Consider the following 17,378-nt stretch of genomic DNA (forward strand, 5'->3'; position numbering starts at 1 on the left):
TATTTCGTGTCAAGAGTAAAGTTGACTTTTTACTACCCTGAATTTACTAAGAGATCCAATGCCTATCCAAGAAAAAAAGGGCTAAAAACTGAAACTTTGGTTGGTTCGGATTTTTGGGTTTTTCAATTGGCTCAACTGGCATGAAAATCCAAGTGAAGAAACATTTGTAACCCATCGAAGCTCGTTTTGCAGCAGGAGCCAAATGTAGCAGAACATACTCAACATAGGGAGTGGAATAAAATTAAACATTTTTATACATGGTCCTAAAGTCTCTTAAAACCCCACAATCCAAACCAAAAAGTATCTCTTCTCTTCACACACTTACTCACTTTCTTCATGGAAGGTAACGAAAGTGTTCTCACCTCATACTACCACCACCACCACCCCACAACCAACGGAATGATCACAAACAACCAAAACCAAAACCAACATATACACGTGTCAACACCCCATTACACCTCTTCAGAACCTAGTACTACAACACTTTCGATTCAACTGGTCCCTTCCTCAAACCCACCAACACCAGAAACAGTTAAAAAAAGAAGAGGTAGGCCTAGGAAGTACGCTACTCCTCCTCCTTATTCAGCTAATAATAATAACCAACTCACTTCCCCACCTGCAAAGTCGCAATCTGGTATGCCCATCTAAAACCATTTGCTTCATATCTTTTTAGCTTTATACTACTTTTTAGTCTTTGATATGTTTAGTTTATACTTTATACAACATTTGGGAAGTTTATGTTTAAAGAAAGTGTATATTCAAGTAACTATGTAATCAAGCACAGAACTGTGAGTGTGATTGATGGGATAACTACTTCAAAACTGTTTCTTAAAAGCTCAAACCAGAAACACCTTTTGAAATAGCTCTTTAATAAGTCTTTGATTCAATCACATCTATTGTTTGTTGAATGTTCATTTGTGGATAACACACAATGCATTTTTAGCTACAATCTGATAAAAGTAGAATAAAATCTAAGATAAGTACAGTTCACTAGTTGAAAATCTGGTAAGTTAGATAACGATAAACAATGCATGGAGTATTGAAGTTTTCGAAATTTGTGAAATGGAAACGATTTCATTTAGCTTTGTGTAGAAAGTTATGTTTTTCCTACGCCGTAAAGAGCTCCATTAGTAAGAGTCTGTTAATTTCTTGTATAAGACTCCAAGTAGGGACTCTGAAAAGTATTTTTTGTGACGTGGGAAGCAATGGAGAGTGTTACACATGAGTGGTGTTCTGTGAGTAGCGGTTGTAAATAGTAGTCTAGCTTATTAAGATGGATGTGGCGAAAGCCTTTCAGGAGCTGCAAAACAGGTTTACTCTGATGTCACACAAGAATATGAAAAGTCCACTTGATATCATTATTAGCAAGCTAATGGGTTAATGCCAACGTTGCACCTTTGGAGAGCGAGACTTGGGCATGAAAACTTTGATCGGATGGATGCTGTATTCTCTATCCTTGTGGTAGGGCTCACCTATGCGGGGAACAAGTTGTAAAAAAGAAAAGCTCCTCTGTCTAGGCCTTGGTGCTATATGTTTTGGTCGATAGCCATTGTTTGGCTTAAATTATTGCTTACTCCCCCTTATGAATTTTGTATTCTCTTCTATATAAAACTAGAGAAAATTTTCAATTCTCTATGTTTCATTCTTGAACATTTTCACCAGTTGTTATTGTAGAAAATATACAATTTACTGTCAGCAAAATTTTTATTGTTTTCTTTACCATCTGCGTATTTTCACCCCTTCAACTTGGCCACTTAATTCTGTATGCATATACTCTATGATATATGCATGAAATGTACAAGCCATTTCCTTTTTATTGAGCTCTTTTTTAATTTAGAAGGCTTTATGAGATAAGCTCTTGGTCTATCTGAGTTCTTACTTGAGCTATTGGATACAGGGAATGCAGGACAAGGTTTTACACCTCATATAATTACTGTTGCTACTGACGAAGTATGACCTCTAATCCTTTTTTTTTTGTTTTCCATATATATACATGTTCACATGTTTAGACAATAATGCAGACATATACAAGCACTTCTTCCTATGACTGGGATAAGTTGCGTCAACTACAGATTCTTTATCAGAAAAAAGTAGATTTTTAAAACTGAAAAATAAAATAAATGATACTGGTATAGTAGGGGTGCAAGTGGATATCCAAATATTCGATTCTTATTATCCGAAAATTTCGATTCGATTCGGATTTTTTTATATCCGAACTGGTTTCGATATCAATTTTATCCGCAAAATATCTGATTTAAAATTAATAGTTATTATATATAATTAATTTATTCATTTTTTATTGTATAAATATTATATAAAATCATAAACTAATAATATAAAACTATAATAACAAAATAATAATAATAAAAGACAAATATATATATCTATACTAGTTTTTATAGTGGTAAAATGAATTATTCAAAGCAAATAAAATTTTAATTTTCGGAGCGGATATTATCCGATATCCATTTCGGATATCCGAAATCGGATTCGGATAATTTTTTTAATATCCGTCGGATTCGGATTCGGATTCGGATATCGGTATAAATTTTCGGATTCGGATTCGGATACAGGCATATCCGCATCCGAACCTATCCGTTTGCACCCCTATGGTATAGCGAAAATTCCAAGAGGAAATAACAGAATCAAATTCACCCTAATGGCTAGGATCTGACAAATTCCTATCAACCATACAAGTTCAGCCCAATGACTAGGATCTAACTCCTACTCCCAATGCATAATGATTAATGAGCTCCAACCTATATACAGAACAAACTTGTAAGAAAAATCACAAATGATTTTCATGGACATGACTACACGAGGATCTCACCACTGCTGCACCCTCAAGATGAAGGTTACAGTGCTCAGTCCACACACCCATATTGGAATCAAGATTTGGCCTGTGCTTATGCATTCAGGAAAATGGGGCGCTAAGATTCAACTGTTTACATCACCTTTTGTTTCTTTATTATTGTTATTGTTTTTATATGGACAGAAGTATTGGTAATAGTGTATGGGTGTAACACTATAAATGTAGATGCATAATCTACCTGGAATGCTTAGACTTAAGCTCGGTCCAAGAAAAATAAGCACCAAATTTGCCATTAAAAAGGACAGTTGAAAAGGATGTGGCGGCTGATTCACATTTTACCACGCAGAAGGATAAAAGTCGATCGTGACTTTCCCCCCTTTCTCAGATTATTATTTTTCAAAAAATACTTTAAGGAAGCACATCAAGAGAAAAAGAGGCCCATTCAACATTATTTTTCACTCTAATTTTGTTGCTGTCTATTTGCAATTTTGCATATTAGACAGGTCAGGCACTGTTGTTGTACTTGTTTTCGTAATGAGATGTCTTAATTCATGAATTCATTCAGTAGGATGTGGCCCAGAATATCATGTCATTTGTGCAACAAAGGAAATGTGCAGTATGTATTCTTTCAGCATCTGGTTCAATTTCCAATCCTTCTCTTCGTCAACCAGCCATGTTGGGGGGGAATGTGACATATGAGGTAAAAATTTCAAAGTCATTCATGTATTTTCTGCTTTTCCTTAGGTCTGAGATACATGTGAATTGTTCCCACCCAGTGAAATGGCTTAGTTAAGTATTAAACCGGTTCTACTGGTCAACCCTTGGGAGGTTGGGCATAAGGTCTTTGGATACAATTTCACATTCGCAGGGAAAGGAAGGTTTCAACGGTTAACAGAAATAACATTGGAACTTTCAAAGAAAATAAAAGAATAAAAACTAAAAGTTAAAATAGAGAAGGTTCTCAATGTCCTCTGTAGCTAGAGTGATGAAAATGCATGATATATGCCGTGGAATCCATCATATTTATGAGCTTCATTATGCACAGATTGCTATGTTCTTTGCATTTGTATGTTCTTATTTTTTGAACAAAGCTGTCACATAAAAAGAAAAAACATTGATATGATAAGGAAGAGAAAGAAAACAGCTTGTTGATCCTTGTCAACATGCTAGCAGAACTCAATTGCTTCAATTACAATTAGAATTCGTTCGGGTGAGGTTCCATGTTATGGAGTTAGTCCATGTCTAAAATATGGATGAGATGCATACAGGTTCCTCTTCCTTTGGTAACTTTATGCGTAATTGATAGAAAACTTATGGAAGAGGTTCTTTGATGGTAACACAAGTGAGGTTTTGTATTGTTTGTTTGTTTTCTTTATTTTCTTTTTTGAGTTTTTTCCTTTTTGTTAATCGAAAAACTGAATGTAGACAGCCATTATTTATTTTCTGTCAAGTCTCCCATGCAACTTTTTGTGGGATCAACTTGGAGTGAAAGTTATTAGGAAGTGATTTCTGTAACAAGTTTGCCAATTAAAATGTCAGCCTTTTTGGATGATGGAAGAAAATAGTCTGATTTAATTGCGCCGTTTACTCTCTCATTTTGACATTTTCACATTCAAAGTCAAAAGATCAGCATATCGATGAAAACAAAGATAAAAATCAAAAGATCAGCATACAGCACCTGCAATATATGCTTGAAACTTCCATATTTCTTTTTTATAGTTGTATAGTGAACTAGGTTGTCATCAGAGGTGTCTCTTGCATCTCTCTCTCTCTCTCCTTTTTTTTTGTTTTGTTTTTTAAATAAATTTCATTGTGTATTATTACATCTTCAATTCATCAGTAAGGGTTCAGTAATTAGAAATATTCTGGATTCAGGGATGCTTTGAAATCTTTTCGCTGTCTGGGTCTTTCCTTCATAATGAGGTAGGAGGAGCATCCTCAAGAACCGGTGGGCTCAGTGTGTGTCTCTCTAGCACAGATGGCCGGGTTGTTGGAGGTGGAGTAGGTGGGCCATTGACTGCAGCTGGCCCTGTCCAGGTAGTGTTTTTTTTAAGGTGTTTTTGGTTGTTATCACGCCATCACTTCCATTTTGAAAGGGGAAGAAAATATTTTTGGCAAAAATAAAAAGAAAGTATAGAAAGTCGTGTCTTCTTATTTTCTTTAAACATCAAAATTGAATTTGTGTGCAGATCGTTGCTGCGTCCTTTTCTTTTGACACCACAAAGAACACAAATGCTGATGAAAAACTTGAAGCTTCTCTTAACAAGTCGCCTTCACAAGTAGCGGGAAGGCCATCAATGACAGGTCTCAACTTCCGACCTGCACCAGATTCATCCAGAAGAATATCTGTCAGGAAAATTGATAATCATCAAAATTTTGTAGGTAGTTTCATGCTCCAACCTCGAGGAATGGATGTGACATCTCCCCACTCATCTGACTGGAGGGGTGGTCTGGGTGCTAGAGGTAATGCAAATGTAAAATTTACTAGTGAGACTCAACATTTATGAGAGTAGTAGTTGATTGAGGTCGTTGACTTCATTTCATTAAACGTCTTCCTTGTTTGCAGACCATGGGGTGTGGCCTTCTCCTGGTGATGGGGATGATGAACAGCATAAGTGTTAAGAATCTAGATCTTGAAATTCCGCCTTGCTGCTCAATGTCGTTGAAATTAATACATTAAATTTTGGAGGTTGGAGTGATCTCTGTATAGCACACCGACATTACTGCCTCTGACAGTTCATATTTCATTTGTTCCTGACATAACGGTATGATGCTTCTGAAACTACTTCGAGTATGGTGTAGATTGTGCATTTTGGCTTACGAATGAATCAAGTAGTTCCCTTCTTCTGTTGAAATCCGTTGTTATTACTTAAAACTTAAAAGTCATTTCTCTTAGCATCATCTTTGCAATCTTTTGTATTTTGAATATGCTTTTTGGGTGAGTAATCCAGGAATTTATCAAATTTCAGTCTTATGTTTGGAAGCTGTTGTACTTGCCAAGTTTTTCTTCTATTTTTTGTCATTTTAGCCTTGTTCGACGAAAGTGTTCTCAATTCCATCTTGCTATTAAAAACATGTTCTCCTTCCTTGTGCCAAGATCAAGTCCAATGAAGAGCTGCTAAATTGGGCTGCTAAAAGGTGTCACATAGGCCTTTTAGCTTGCCCAACCAAATTTGGCACCCCAAAATAAAAAAACCAATCCAATCACGTTTTCTGTTTTGAAGTGCTAAATGATACGGACGGTATAGTTTCTGCCGTCCGTCCATTATTTTGTAACTTAAGTTGAATTTTTTTTGGACGGACGACATAGTTTCTGCCGTCTGTTGAAATTTAACACACGGACGGCAGAAAATATGTCATCCGTCTCCCGAACTTATTATAGCAACTGCTAGCGAAGGTCTTAACTTTGGCTGGGTTTTTGACTCCTTCCAAATTTAAGACCCTTTTAGCAGCCCTATTGGAATAATATTTTTGTGGTTGGGGTGCTATAATTGCCTTTAGCAGCCTATATAGCCCTCCATTGGACTTGCTATAAGTAGGTTTTTTCACTTGGGCAAAAGGAAAACAAAATTAAATGTGACTGGACTTGAAAATCTATTTCCAACTTCCAATTGCACAAGTTTTGGGCTTTTGGCCTTGTGCGTTCCTTAGAAATTTAACTTCAACAATTCATATGGTTGTTCTACCCTTCTACTCTAATTTTGATTTACTTTTTGAGAAAAATCTGAGATGAGAATCTAGCACATTAGTTTGAAATGGTCATTAGAGAAACTAAAGCGGGAAGTGGTCTGATTTTGATCCAAGCATGTTAGAGTTCCAACTTGTGCAATAAGTCACAAAGCAACAAGCTCACTAATTGGGTACTACCGCTTCATCAGTCAGAACTCAGAAGAGAAACTAATGAAGAGAGATATCCATAACATACCACTTAAATATGGTTCTATACCTCTATTCAATCCCAATGACTGGAAAATTTGTAGAATGTTTTTTGCTTCCTTAATGCAGTCAACCAAAATCTTTATGGTAGCGAACACCAATCAAAATGTGGAGGAGTTTATATTGTTTCCTCCCATATAGCTGCTGTCACCAATAAAAGAGAAGAGGCTTGAATAGTTTGGTGGCAGTCTGGCAGAGATGAAGACAAGAGGAGAAGACAACACCCATCTTTTCTTGTACAAATCAGATGGAATAGTGTAAAAAGGGAGGCAATGAGTTGTTGGGTAATGCCTGCAGTGTTGGATAAATAACCTTATAAAAGCTCTTCTTTATTTAGCAATCGAGGATTTCATTTAATTGGATACAAATCGACACAAAATCTATTTTATGTTTGGCAGGATCTTTTGTGTATTCGGCTTTGTTTCTGTAGTACTCCCCACCCTGGTCTCTTCTCATCTTTGGTCATCAGTTTCTGTCCAGTGGATTCTACCTGGCATAGTGTTTGTTACTATACTGAGCTCACTATAACATTTTACAAGTCTGATAAGTAAGTACTAACTATTGAAGATTTATGCAAATTTTAGGTTGGTTTAGAGTTAGACTCGTGTACGCCTTAGTAGAAGGCTGGTCAATGAAGGCAATGACGGAATTTTGGTTAAAACATATGTTGATTATTTTCTTGAGTAATTATACCTTTAAAAGATGTGTATAGTCAGTTGATAATATGATATCCCTAAATTCCAAAGAGTGATTGACCAGCGAAAAGGTTGTTAGCATCTCCCCTGAGCAAGGATGACAGCCAAAAACTGAGAAACTTATCAGACCCCAGTTTGTAACATTTGGCGTTATGTTTTCTTATACAGAGAGGTTATCCCAGCAGGCTGGGGAGCATTCTTAGTCTTGGACGAATCAGTATCTGACATAGGAATGCTGGGAAACAGAGCGACGAAATACATCTTTTAAACCTTGGTTGCCTATGGATTTAGTTGCTCGGTCTCTTGTGTAGTGAAGATATCAAAATGATCAGAGTCATATAATTTGTTTGTAATAATATTTTGATTGAACAAGATTTGGAATAGTGGTATATATATCTGCATTGCTTTTAGGGTACCCTTGCTTTTAAAGTCACTCGTGATTCCATCTTTAGCTAATTTCTTTAGGTACGTTTTACTTGTTCGGTAACATTAATTTCTACTGGGGTATTTCATCCATGAAAAAAGCGGGTGAAAAAATGCCCTTGCTTCCAGCAGAGTCTTCATCACAAGCGCGTCATGAACTCATGACTGATCTTTATTCGATCAACTCTTTTCATAAAATATGGTGGTTAATTTGACTTTGCAGATCTTAAAGCACTTTCCATATAGAGCAACAATCCAAAAACTAACTTAATGTCCTTGAATACATTATATGTTGTGGTTAGACAATGTGTTGGAATACTTTGGTGAGGAGACTACATCCGCAAAAGTCAGAATGAATTCATCACCATGTGGCCTCATCAATGTGTCTGAAAAATAGTGTCAAATTATATTTCCATGATGATGTAATATATACAGAACATTTCATATTTCTGTAACTTAAGATATAAAGTGAGCCAAGGAACATCCACTAGATCTTCACTATATTTGGCAAAAAGGTATAATCTGCCAATCTATACTTCTACATTCGCCAAGTAACATCCAAATGTGGTAAGAGACATTTGCAGAGAGTGAGTACTCTTAAATGAGATTTTCAGATGAGACCATGAGTGTTAAAAAGGTAGGAGTTATGCTACAAATTTCATCACCTATCCTTTGCAAGTTACACTCCGCTCAACTAGATCATTTTTCCATACATTCACTGAGAGGTATCCTTTCTGAATTATTCTCTTCTTTCAATTTTTTTAGAGATGGATTATATTCCTTTCTTTTCTATCTGAGTTCAGTTTATCTTGGTGTAGTGTACGTTGTTATGTTTTAGTTTTTGAGTTTTTGATCTATTTATTTCCATCACTTCAGTTGATTTATGCACAAATTCGTTTTTTGTTGTTGTTTGTCTTAATGTACTCATATTTCTTTTAGGTTGGTCTGGATCACAAGCTGCTTGTATGGAGAGACACAGGTTGAACTCAGTGAAAGATAGTTGTCTTGATGGTAAAACTCTTGCATCAAAGGACAAAGACAAGGCACAAGAATCATGGGAGTATATATATAAGAACCATTTTCATAAAGAAGATTTGTATAGTGGCTTTTCTTGGCCTCCAAGATCTTATGTATGCAGTTTCTGCAAGAGGGAATTTAGATCTGCCCAAGCTCTTGGTGGTCATATGAATGTTCATAGGCGAGATAGAGCAAGGCTGAGGCAATCACCTCCCTGGGATGGTCAAACTACTAATTTTAGCCCTAACCCTAGTCCAAGTTTATCATCATTCTCTCCTTCAAATAGGGTCTTCACATTTCCCTCCATGCTTTCCTCTTCTGTTACTTGTTTCTCTTCCCAATCTCCAGCTTACGCTACTGATGAAAAGAAAACACCAAGTGTCACGAATAGTCCACTTGACTCGACGTGTTTGAATGACGAAGACTTGTCCAAGACAATGAAAGTTTTGAAGGGTTTTATGCAAGAAGATGAGTGCAATATCTTGAAAAAGGGAAAGATGGTTATGCTCGATTTGGAGATTGGTCTACATAGAAATGTGACTGAAGATTTGGACTTGGAGCTAAGACTTGGGTATTCTTAGATAGTTAGCTGCACTCTTTTCTTTGACTATAATGGAAGTCTGTTAGGGCAATGGTTTTTCAGTTTATTAACCACTTAAATTAAATGTTATGATCTGTAGAATTGTACTAGCATGAGAAATTACCAGATTTTTATGCTTAGATTATAAGTTTTTTTTTTTGAAACAAGTTAATAGGGTTTGGCAGACCCTTAACCTGCATTAAGATCTTAAATAAATCATTCCCTTTACATCATTAGAAACTAGTTCAGAGAGTTTACTGTCTACCATTACAAACATATTGCTCATCAACAGAATTGAAGTAGATAGATTAGCTAGGTAATCCGCACTGCTGTTAACTTCTCTGTAAACATTGTCTTTTTACTATGAATTTAAGGTTTCATTGTTGTTTGATATACATGACATATCTAGCTTGATGCTTTTTGGCTACCTTTGGAGTACTGATTATATAATTTATTTATATTATCTCCTCTTCGCCCATGATTTATTCTACTTACAGTACTATTATGTTTGTTCTAGTTAACTAGCTAGTTTGTCTATTCTGGTGAGCTAACTAACTTATGTACATGCTAAATTGGTTGTATAGCGCATATTTTTCAAGTGGAAAAGATTAAAAGAAAATGTGGGATCGTATCAATCGCTGATCCTTAATTGGCTATCTTCTGTAACCTAGCTCACTTTGAATTGTACTGACTTCCTTAAAGACCACCAAATATGAACAAGAATTTACATCAATCACCAAGTATATATATGTGAATAAATACTGAAATGTCAGAGCTTAGTACAATTTGTATTCATCAATGAAATATGTAAATATTTTGATGATTTTACTTTGTGGTCTCAGAATAATTAGGGGGGGTCATGACAGGATAAGCACTAGTAGTGCACCAGAATGTTCTTTAAAACAAATCATAATTTAGTGCGGAAGGAAGCTAAGTTAGTAATCTAATTGGTACATATCCATGGATGAAGGAGATGAAGGATGGATGAATAAAAGGAAGTACAAAACCAGTAATGTGTGGATGATGATCCGATAGAATGTTTAAGATATGATGATCAAACCATATATTGTTCAATTTATCTGGATTGACCAGTGATCGAATTCTATTGGTCTAGTCGGTAATCGGGCATTCGGACTTCACTAGAAAGGCTAACATACTGTAAGAAAATGCACCCGCGCATAATATATAGAGTACACCTCACATGATCTAATCATCACCAAGTGGGGGGCTTTGAAGAGACTGAACTGAGACTGAGAAATCATGGGAAGACATTCATGATTCGGTCATTCAAATCAAATCTAAGTAGTGACCAAGAATCTTTAACATTTACCAAACAAATGACTCAAAGGTGGGGTGTAATGGTTGGTAGTGAATGGATGTGTTTCCCAATATCTATATATTTTGCATGTTCCCGACATTGTTTTTCATGTCAGGGGTTATGATAGCTCTTTCCTTAAATGGAAACCGATATTTTGGGTCAGTGAAACCAAAATCAGAGAATTAAGACCTTCTTTCCCCGACACCAACATCACACACAAACAAACATCTTAACTTTTTTAACGTCTTACACAAGTCCTTTAAATCCTCAGTGGTTAACTCAGAATATACTGAAAATGATACGAGTATCACCACGTCATCATTTTAAATCACTTCGCCGTTACTAAAAACTAAAGTCAGACTGATTTGTTGATATCCCTCCTTTGGAAGTTTCAAATAGTTTGAGACTTTTTGAGTATTATGTCCCGAGAGCATCTCGCAGCAAATCTCCAAAGTTTGTGAACAAGAATCAGAATGTTTGTTTACAAACCGGGGTAGCAAGCAAATCTAGTTAAAAGTGATACTCAATTTTTTTTTTTTTCAAATATTGTATTTTTTTTTATTAAAAGGAGGTCCCAAATTAGTTTTTAATTATTTAAAGTTTTTTAATTATCAATGGTTTGTTCAGAAAAAATTTCATGTCAACATTGGGACTGTCGTGCCATATCCACAAACAAAATCACAAATTTGCAAATACGGATGCGAATAGATAATTGTTATGACCGTATTTGAGACCAACTAGAGATGGTTTTCACCTAAATTCCGAATTGGTAGTAGCATCCGAGAGTTGATGCCAGCACCTAGAGATGCTCTAAGTTTCTATATAACTCAGCTTCCAAAATCATCAAGGTCAATTGATTATGAGCAGAAGATAGAATACTTAAATAGCCCATTTTTTCTTTTCTATTTTATTCAGCAGCATGATACAAATTTCATTAACGATTGGTTCGAATTGGATAAGGGGATTTGTTCCACAACACATTATGCATTTTCTTGAAGGGTCATGTTTGAGTAGGAGTCATTGTCATAATAGCAAGACTATTGATTAATGCAAAACATAAAATTAAAACTAATAAACAAGGTATCACTTGACATCTCTTCATAATGCGTACTGGCCGATTTGTGAATATTAGTCCGTGTCAGTAGTTTTCTTGGCGTGCCTTGTTTAATTTGTTGTCTATTTTTATCCAAAGAAAATGTGTATGATCATTTTCCCTTTAACTTATTATATTTGGGCACAATTTAATAAAGTGAATGTTGGGAGCTAGTCACAAGCAACATCCCAATATCTGTCTGTTAGCCAAAAAAAAAAAAAAAAAAATCCCAATATCTGCCTATCCAGCAATTCTGTGATGAGAATGTGAGTGTTTACACCAAAATTGTATGGAAGAGTGAGATGTTAAATAAAAATTAAATTTCAATACATGCCTATCTAGCTAGTGATATCATTTTCTTTGGATTTCACACTTGAAAAGTGAAAGAGATGGTTGGTTACTTACTCTTTTGAACATACAGTTACATGTGTTAAGTACGACTAGACTCTTAAGTATATTTCCATGAATGCCAAGGCCTAACCGAAAGGGCGTGAGAAGATATGTGTCTTCATCCGCATTGGCTGTTTTGCAAAACAAGGAAATCCGACGTAAACCTCAACTTTGATTGACAAGTGACTCCACTACAAACATAGAAGTACTCTTCTCATCAGCCATGTGACCTAAATTCAACGCCATCACTAGCTACTTGAGTTCTTTTCTTTGAGCCATATCTTGAAGTTTACATTGTATTATAAAATATAATTATCAAGGAGAGGTGTTCTTTCATCATTATAAAACTTTGTTAATATTAGAAATGTTGTGTTTCTCTAATCAACATTTTGTACACCGTACCAGAATATATATGGTACAAGTTTGCACCCGGCGGTGACATTATATATCTTTCAATTTTCTTCAAAGAGAACGCGTTTTCTAGCTCACAGCACTAAGTCGGGATTTTAACATCAGGTTGTGTTAACTGTTAACGGTCGATTACGTGCTAGCTAGGCACCCACTGACCCATTATCAAGTCAAACCAACAATCCCCTAACGAGACTTGAGCTAAAGACCAGGGGAATTTGGAATACAGTACCAAAGATCGATTGAGATGTCTGGATAAACATTGTTGGAATATTTGGACACATCTGGAAAAAGGGTGGGATATGTAATCTGATCCTGGTCTTTAAGCGAAAAAACTTTGTCACCCGATACCTTTTAGAATCAAATTAATCATACCACCGTGTCAAATCATTGGTTACTTCAGAAGCTTGGTGACAGAAATCATGATGTAATATCAAAATTTGCAATGTTCAAATTCTTGCTTAGATTTCAAGTCTTTTTCACACCAAGATGGTGATTAGAAATGGTCATAACATATCTCAATTGTCTAGTTTTATTTAAAAGATATAAATGTCGAGTTTCGCTTGAGCAAATTAAGAACAAAAAAAAATCAACATATCAAGGTAATCTATAATCTAGTACGTACATGACAAGAACATCGAAATTTGAGAAATTCTAACAAACTGGAAACCCAGATTCTCATCAAAATCACATTGGGTGCAAATTTTGACATTTTCCATGAAAATCCTGTCTAGTGTACCTAGTAAATAGGCCCCAAAGACGTGGACGGTGAAAATTATAAAAGTAAGTGAGAAGGACAATGGTGATGGAGGTGTTTCTGGTAAGGAACTCAAATTAGTGAAAGTAAGAGGGATGGGATAAAGTGAGCTAGTAGTAGTTGGCGGATATCACAATCGTGATCATGTCATTCATTCACTCTCATTTTGCATTGCTTTCAACGACATGGAGCTCACATGAACACGTTTATATGTGACAGATGACGGGAAGGAGGAAGATTATTGCTTTCATGGACATGGAGCTCAATCCCCCACATGCATGCAGCATTGTTATTTGTAAAGAAGTTGATGTACATCAAAAGTGACTTTCACATTTTCCTTCCTTTTATTTTGTTCTAAGATTTGTGCAAAATGTGGTGTCACTATGTGTGGTATTATGGTATCAAATCGGTGGTTTGTTTAATGAAGTTGTTGATTCTTCTTATCTCTAGTTCTTATTCATATGGTTGTCAAAATTCCAAATGATGGAATCTGTAAAAAGGGCAAAGCAGGGCATTTTGCTGATTTTGAACATTTGAACTAACATCACTGATAAGGGTGTGCAGAAAACCGTACAAACTGACCGAACCAAACCATATGAGTTGGGTCGGTTATCCGACTTTAATTGGGTTTGTTTAAAAAATTAGAAAACTGACATGATTAGTTCAGTTAATGGTTTTTAGAATTAAAAACCAAATATAACAAAACGGAACCATATTATTACCAAAATTATTAAAAATATTTTTACTTATAATTTATTGGATTATTCTTCAATAATTTTCGGTTAAGTTACGGTTAACCAAAAATTAGTGGTTCCAATCGGTTTACAGTTTTACAGAAATAAATTGGTTTGGTTTTGGGTTGGTTAACAATAGAGCGACAGTTTGGTTCAGTTTTGGTAACACCTAAACCGATTAGGTCGGTTCGGATATCAGTTTTAACTAAAAACCAAACTGACCCGACCCATGCACACCCCTAATCATTGAGGGCGCATAAGCTAGCTTAGGGCGGCCGGCTAATAAGGATCAAGCTACATACGTTTTTCAGATTAGCAACAAGTCAACAATCTAAACTATTACAAAGATCGCGACCTTTATCTCCAGTTATACAACAGTAAAATAATATTATTTATTGTAATTTTAAATCTCTTAGTCTATTTTTGCCTATGCACTTTCATATATTTACAGATGTAATTTGATTGTTCGTCAACTATTACGGTTGAAATGAGAAAAATCAATAGATGTGCATATGAAACACGTGCTTGTAGTATAGTTAAAGTAAAGAATTTTGGATAGTTAGGTGTGGGCCTATGATAGAGATCCACAAATCCAACATAAATAAGCTCAAATTTATGTTCAGCGTTAGGGCCCATGGTCTTGCTCCCTGGATTGCCAGAATTCCATACGGTTTTTAGGACAGCAAAACCCTATGCTAACAAAATTATTCAATTCAAGCCTGGCCCGTGAAAGCCCAATTTAGCATTTAGCATTTATCCATTTCACCATTTGGCTCGACTACTTCTTCTAACGGTTCAATAAATCACCTAAGAAAAAAATAATCAATTTCAAAGAGAAAAATCAAAATGATCTCCTATGTCAAAAACTGAAGTCCACCACAGAAGTGATGATGAATAAGGTCAGTTGCCCTCTTTGGGATCAAATTATTGGGTTTATGCTGCCAAGTGATACTTGGCTTATAAAATAGCAACAGTATTGCGGGCTTGGGCCAGGTAGGCAAGATATAGTGAGCGATGATATACATGGACAATTCGGACAAAGCTCACTATGACCTGCACACAATAGAGAACTCCGGCATGTTCGTGGATCACTCTCCTCTTTTTCGTTATTTTCATACTTGGTAGAAGTATGAATGCATGCAACAATCTTTCTTTTTCTTTTTCTTTTCATTTTTTATTTTCATTTTGGGAAATGATGCCTTAAGTTAAAACTTTAAAACTTATTAATTTTCAATCGTTAGGTGATAATACTAGAGGTCTAGAATTCGAACCCTGCCGCATCAATGTTACTGATCTTGTTTAAAATAGATTTGCCAATAAATAAAAAAAATAAAACTTTCAACTGATAAATTAAGAAAAAAAAAAAAAAAATAAACAATTCACAACCGATGCTTACAAAATTAGGCATAGGATATGAGTTTATGTTACAATTTAGATATATAAAAATAATTTACTGACCGGCCGCATATGCCAAATTCAAATAAATAAAAATTTCGGGTCTGATTTTGATTTATTTGTTGACTTGGTACGTGATCAAAGTAGTCCAGTATTCCAGTCCGGTCCAAAATGGGTATCATTCAAAAAGAAAAAAAATAATCCCAGCATCCAAACGCAGCTTAAAGTGTGCACACGCAGAGAAAGAGACTCGACTCCAAATATTCCAAGGAGAATTTGGTTTGGTTAACATGAGTAGTTGAAGTAGTCAGGTTGTTGTCATTGATAGTGGTCGTAGTCTAGCCATTGTAGACGGCACTATGATTTGGGCCTAAAAGATATGATCATGGTCATTTCTTACCATTATTTCTTCAAATACTCTGTTCCCTCACACTTCCATCGAATAAAACTGTGCACCACAAGACAAACTAATCATACGTTTCTCTCCTCCATCTTTTGAACTACTTTCCACTTTGAATATTGTTGTCTCTCTTCATGTACCCTCTTTTATTTGGATTCATTTAGGCATGAAAAACCTAAAGTGAAAAAGCTAAGAAGTACGATTTGTTTTGTATAATAATAATTGCACCATATGTTTGCCAAATGTTGCAACTAATACCACCCAGTCCATACGTACTTTAAAATTTTGATTTGGTAAATATTTAAGGCCCTAGTTCCTATTGCTTCCTATTGCAAGAAACTGATGAATTAAGTTCTACTCCTTTTCGATTTGTCAGAACTTAATCATATCAATAGTGAATGGTTATGATCTGGAGTTTGAAATCACAATGTTATCTACTCATGGTTTTTTGTTCATGAGATAAATGCCATATAGCTATAAATCTCCATAACTTAATGTTACCTGCCACGCTTAATTGATTTTGTTTAAGAATGAGCGATGGATTATTGCTGAATTGTTCTCATAATCCAACTAAATCTTTATCATATTGGCAATATAAGTTGGACTGCCATAATACAACATAAAAGATCCGTCAATCAATCAAATGAAAGAGTTCCAAATGGCAATACAGAATTGGGTTAACGAATATTACACCCCCTAGATGAGCCAATTAGGATTTCCTCCCATTAGATGGCCAATTAGGGTCTCTCCCCAAATACAAAAAAAAAAAAAAAACAGGGTCAACCTGAGTTGACTTTTTTTTGTACTCAGAGGGGAGACTCTAATTTCCCCATCTAGTAAGGGGGAAATCCTAATTGGTTCATCTAGTAGGGAGGTAATACTAGTTAACCCTATAGTATTTAGGACTCTCATATGAGAAGACTTTTAGAATGCTTGAGGTTTTATCACAGCACATACCTTGTGGTATTATTTCTCTAGTTTTTTTTTTCCCTTTCTAAATTTTAAGTTTTCATTTGACTATTCCAGACTTCCAGTATCTAATGTGAGCTCAGAATTCAAATGCAATACAAAAATATGTTAGGAATATATAACTTAAATGTAACTACTCTTTACCAATTACCAAACAGTACAAACCTTTTGTCTTGTAAGTGTCTTGTACTTTTTTGTTAAATCCGACTCTAGTGTAGAAATACTATGTCCTTAAGACTGATTTTCCCCCACGGTGCTTGAAGGTTGATGGGAAACTGTCTCCCAAGATAGAACGAATTTTCTTCTATAGAAAGCTAGCACTTCAATTTTATATAATCAGCGAACACAACATAGTATTTGACTAAGAACAGAAGGAGAAAAGAAAGATCAAAAAAAATGTGTGATCTGGTGGTCTTTCTCTCCAAATTCATCAACTATTTGGCTTTGTTTG

The 17,378-nt window shown here is 35.4% G+C and overlaps 2 protein-coding genes across 5 annotated transcripts; both read left to right on the forward strand.

Annotated features, from left to right (window-relative positions):
* The first annotated feature begins 77 nt into the window (after nt 1–77).
* LOC147500132 (AT-hook motif nuclear-localized protein 14-like) lies at nt 78–5,795 on the forward strand. Of its 3 annotated transcripts, XM_086561839.1 has the most exons (7): nt 78–634; nt 1,898–1,950; nt 3,381–3,512; nt 4,688–4,849; nt 5,002–5,116; nt 5,195–5,275; nt 5,379–5,795. In XM_086561839.1, the coding sequence occupies exons 1-7, from the start codon at nt 337–339 to the stop codon at nt 5,432–5,434; spliced, it is 897 nt and encodes a 298-aa protein (XP_086417965.1). In that variant the 5' UTR covers nt 78–336; the 3' UTR covers nt 5,435–5,795. The 3 variants fall into 3 exon arrangements, with proteins under 3 accessions (XP_086417965.1, XP_086417963.1, XP_086417964.1); XM_086561837.1 differs by having other exon boundaries at nt 79–634; nt 5,002–5,275; XM_086561838.1 differs by lacking the exon at nt 3,381–3,512 and having other exon boundaries at nt 125–634; nt 5,002–5,275.
* LOC147500133 (transcriptional regulator SUPERMAN-like) lies at nt 5,438–9,696 on the forward strand. Of its 2 annotated transcripts, XM_086561840.1 has the most exons (3): nt 5,940–7,295; nt 7,612–8,591; nt 8,806–9,696. In XM_086561840.1, the coding sequence occupies exons 2-3, from the start codon at nt 8,468–8,470 to the stop codon at nt 9,462–9,464; spliced, it is 783 nt and encodes a 260-aa protein (XP_086417966.1). In that variant the 5' UTR covers nt 5,940–7,295; nt 7,612–8,467; the 3' UTR covers nt 9,465–9,696. The 2 variants fall into 2 exon arrangements, with proteins under 2 accessions (XP_086417967.1, XP_086417966.1); XM_086561841.1 differs by lacking the exons at nt 5,940–7,295; nt 7,612–8,591 and adding an exon at nt 5,438–5,577.
* Nucleotides 9,697–17,378: the final 7,682 nt, after the last annotated feature.

The sequence above is a fragment of the Coptis chinensis genome, chromosome 5 (assembly GCF_015680905.1).
Source record: "Coptis chinensis isolate HL-2020 chromosome 5, ASM1568090v1, whole genome shotgun sequence".
Taxonomy (NCBI): domain Eukaryota; kingdom Viridiplantae; phylum Streptophyta; class Magnoliopsida; order Ranunculales; family Ranunculaceae; genus Coptis; species Coptis chinensis.

Coding starts and splice junctions, on each gene's coding strand:
- LOC147500133 (XM_086561840.1), top strand. CDS start 8,468: ATGAGATTTTCAGATGAGACCATGAGTGTTAAAAAGGTAGGAGTTATG. Junction 8,592..8,805: donor TTCCATACATTCACTGAGAG/GTATCCTTTCTG, acceptor TATTTCTTTTAG/GTTGGTCTGGATCACAAGCT.
- LOC147500132 (XM_086561837.1), top strand. CDS start 337: ATGGAAGGTAACGAAAGTGTTCTCACCTCATACTACCACCACCACCAC. Junction 635..1,897: donor ACCTGCAAAGTCGCAATCTG/GTATGCCCATCT, acceptor TATTGGATACAG/GGAATGCAGGACAAGGTTTT. Junction 4,850..5,001: donor CTGCAGCTGGCCCTGTCCAG/GTAGTGTTTTTT, acceptor ATTTGTGTGCAG/ATCGTTGCTGCGTCCTTTTC.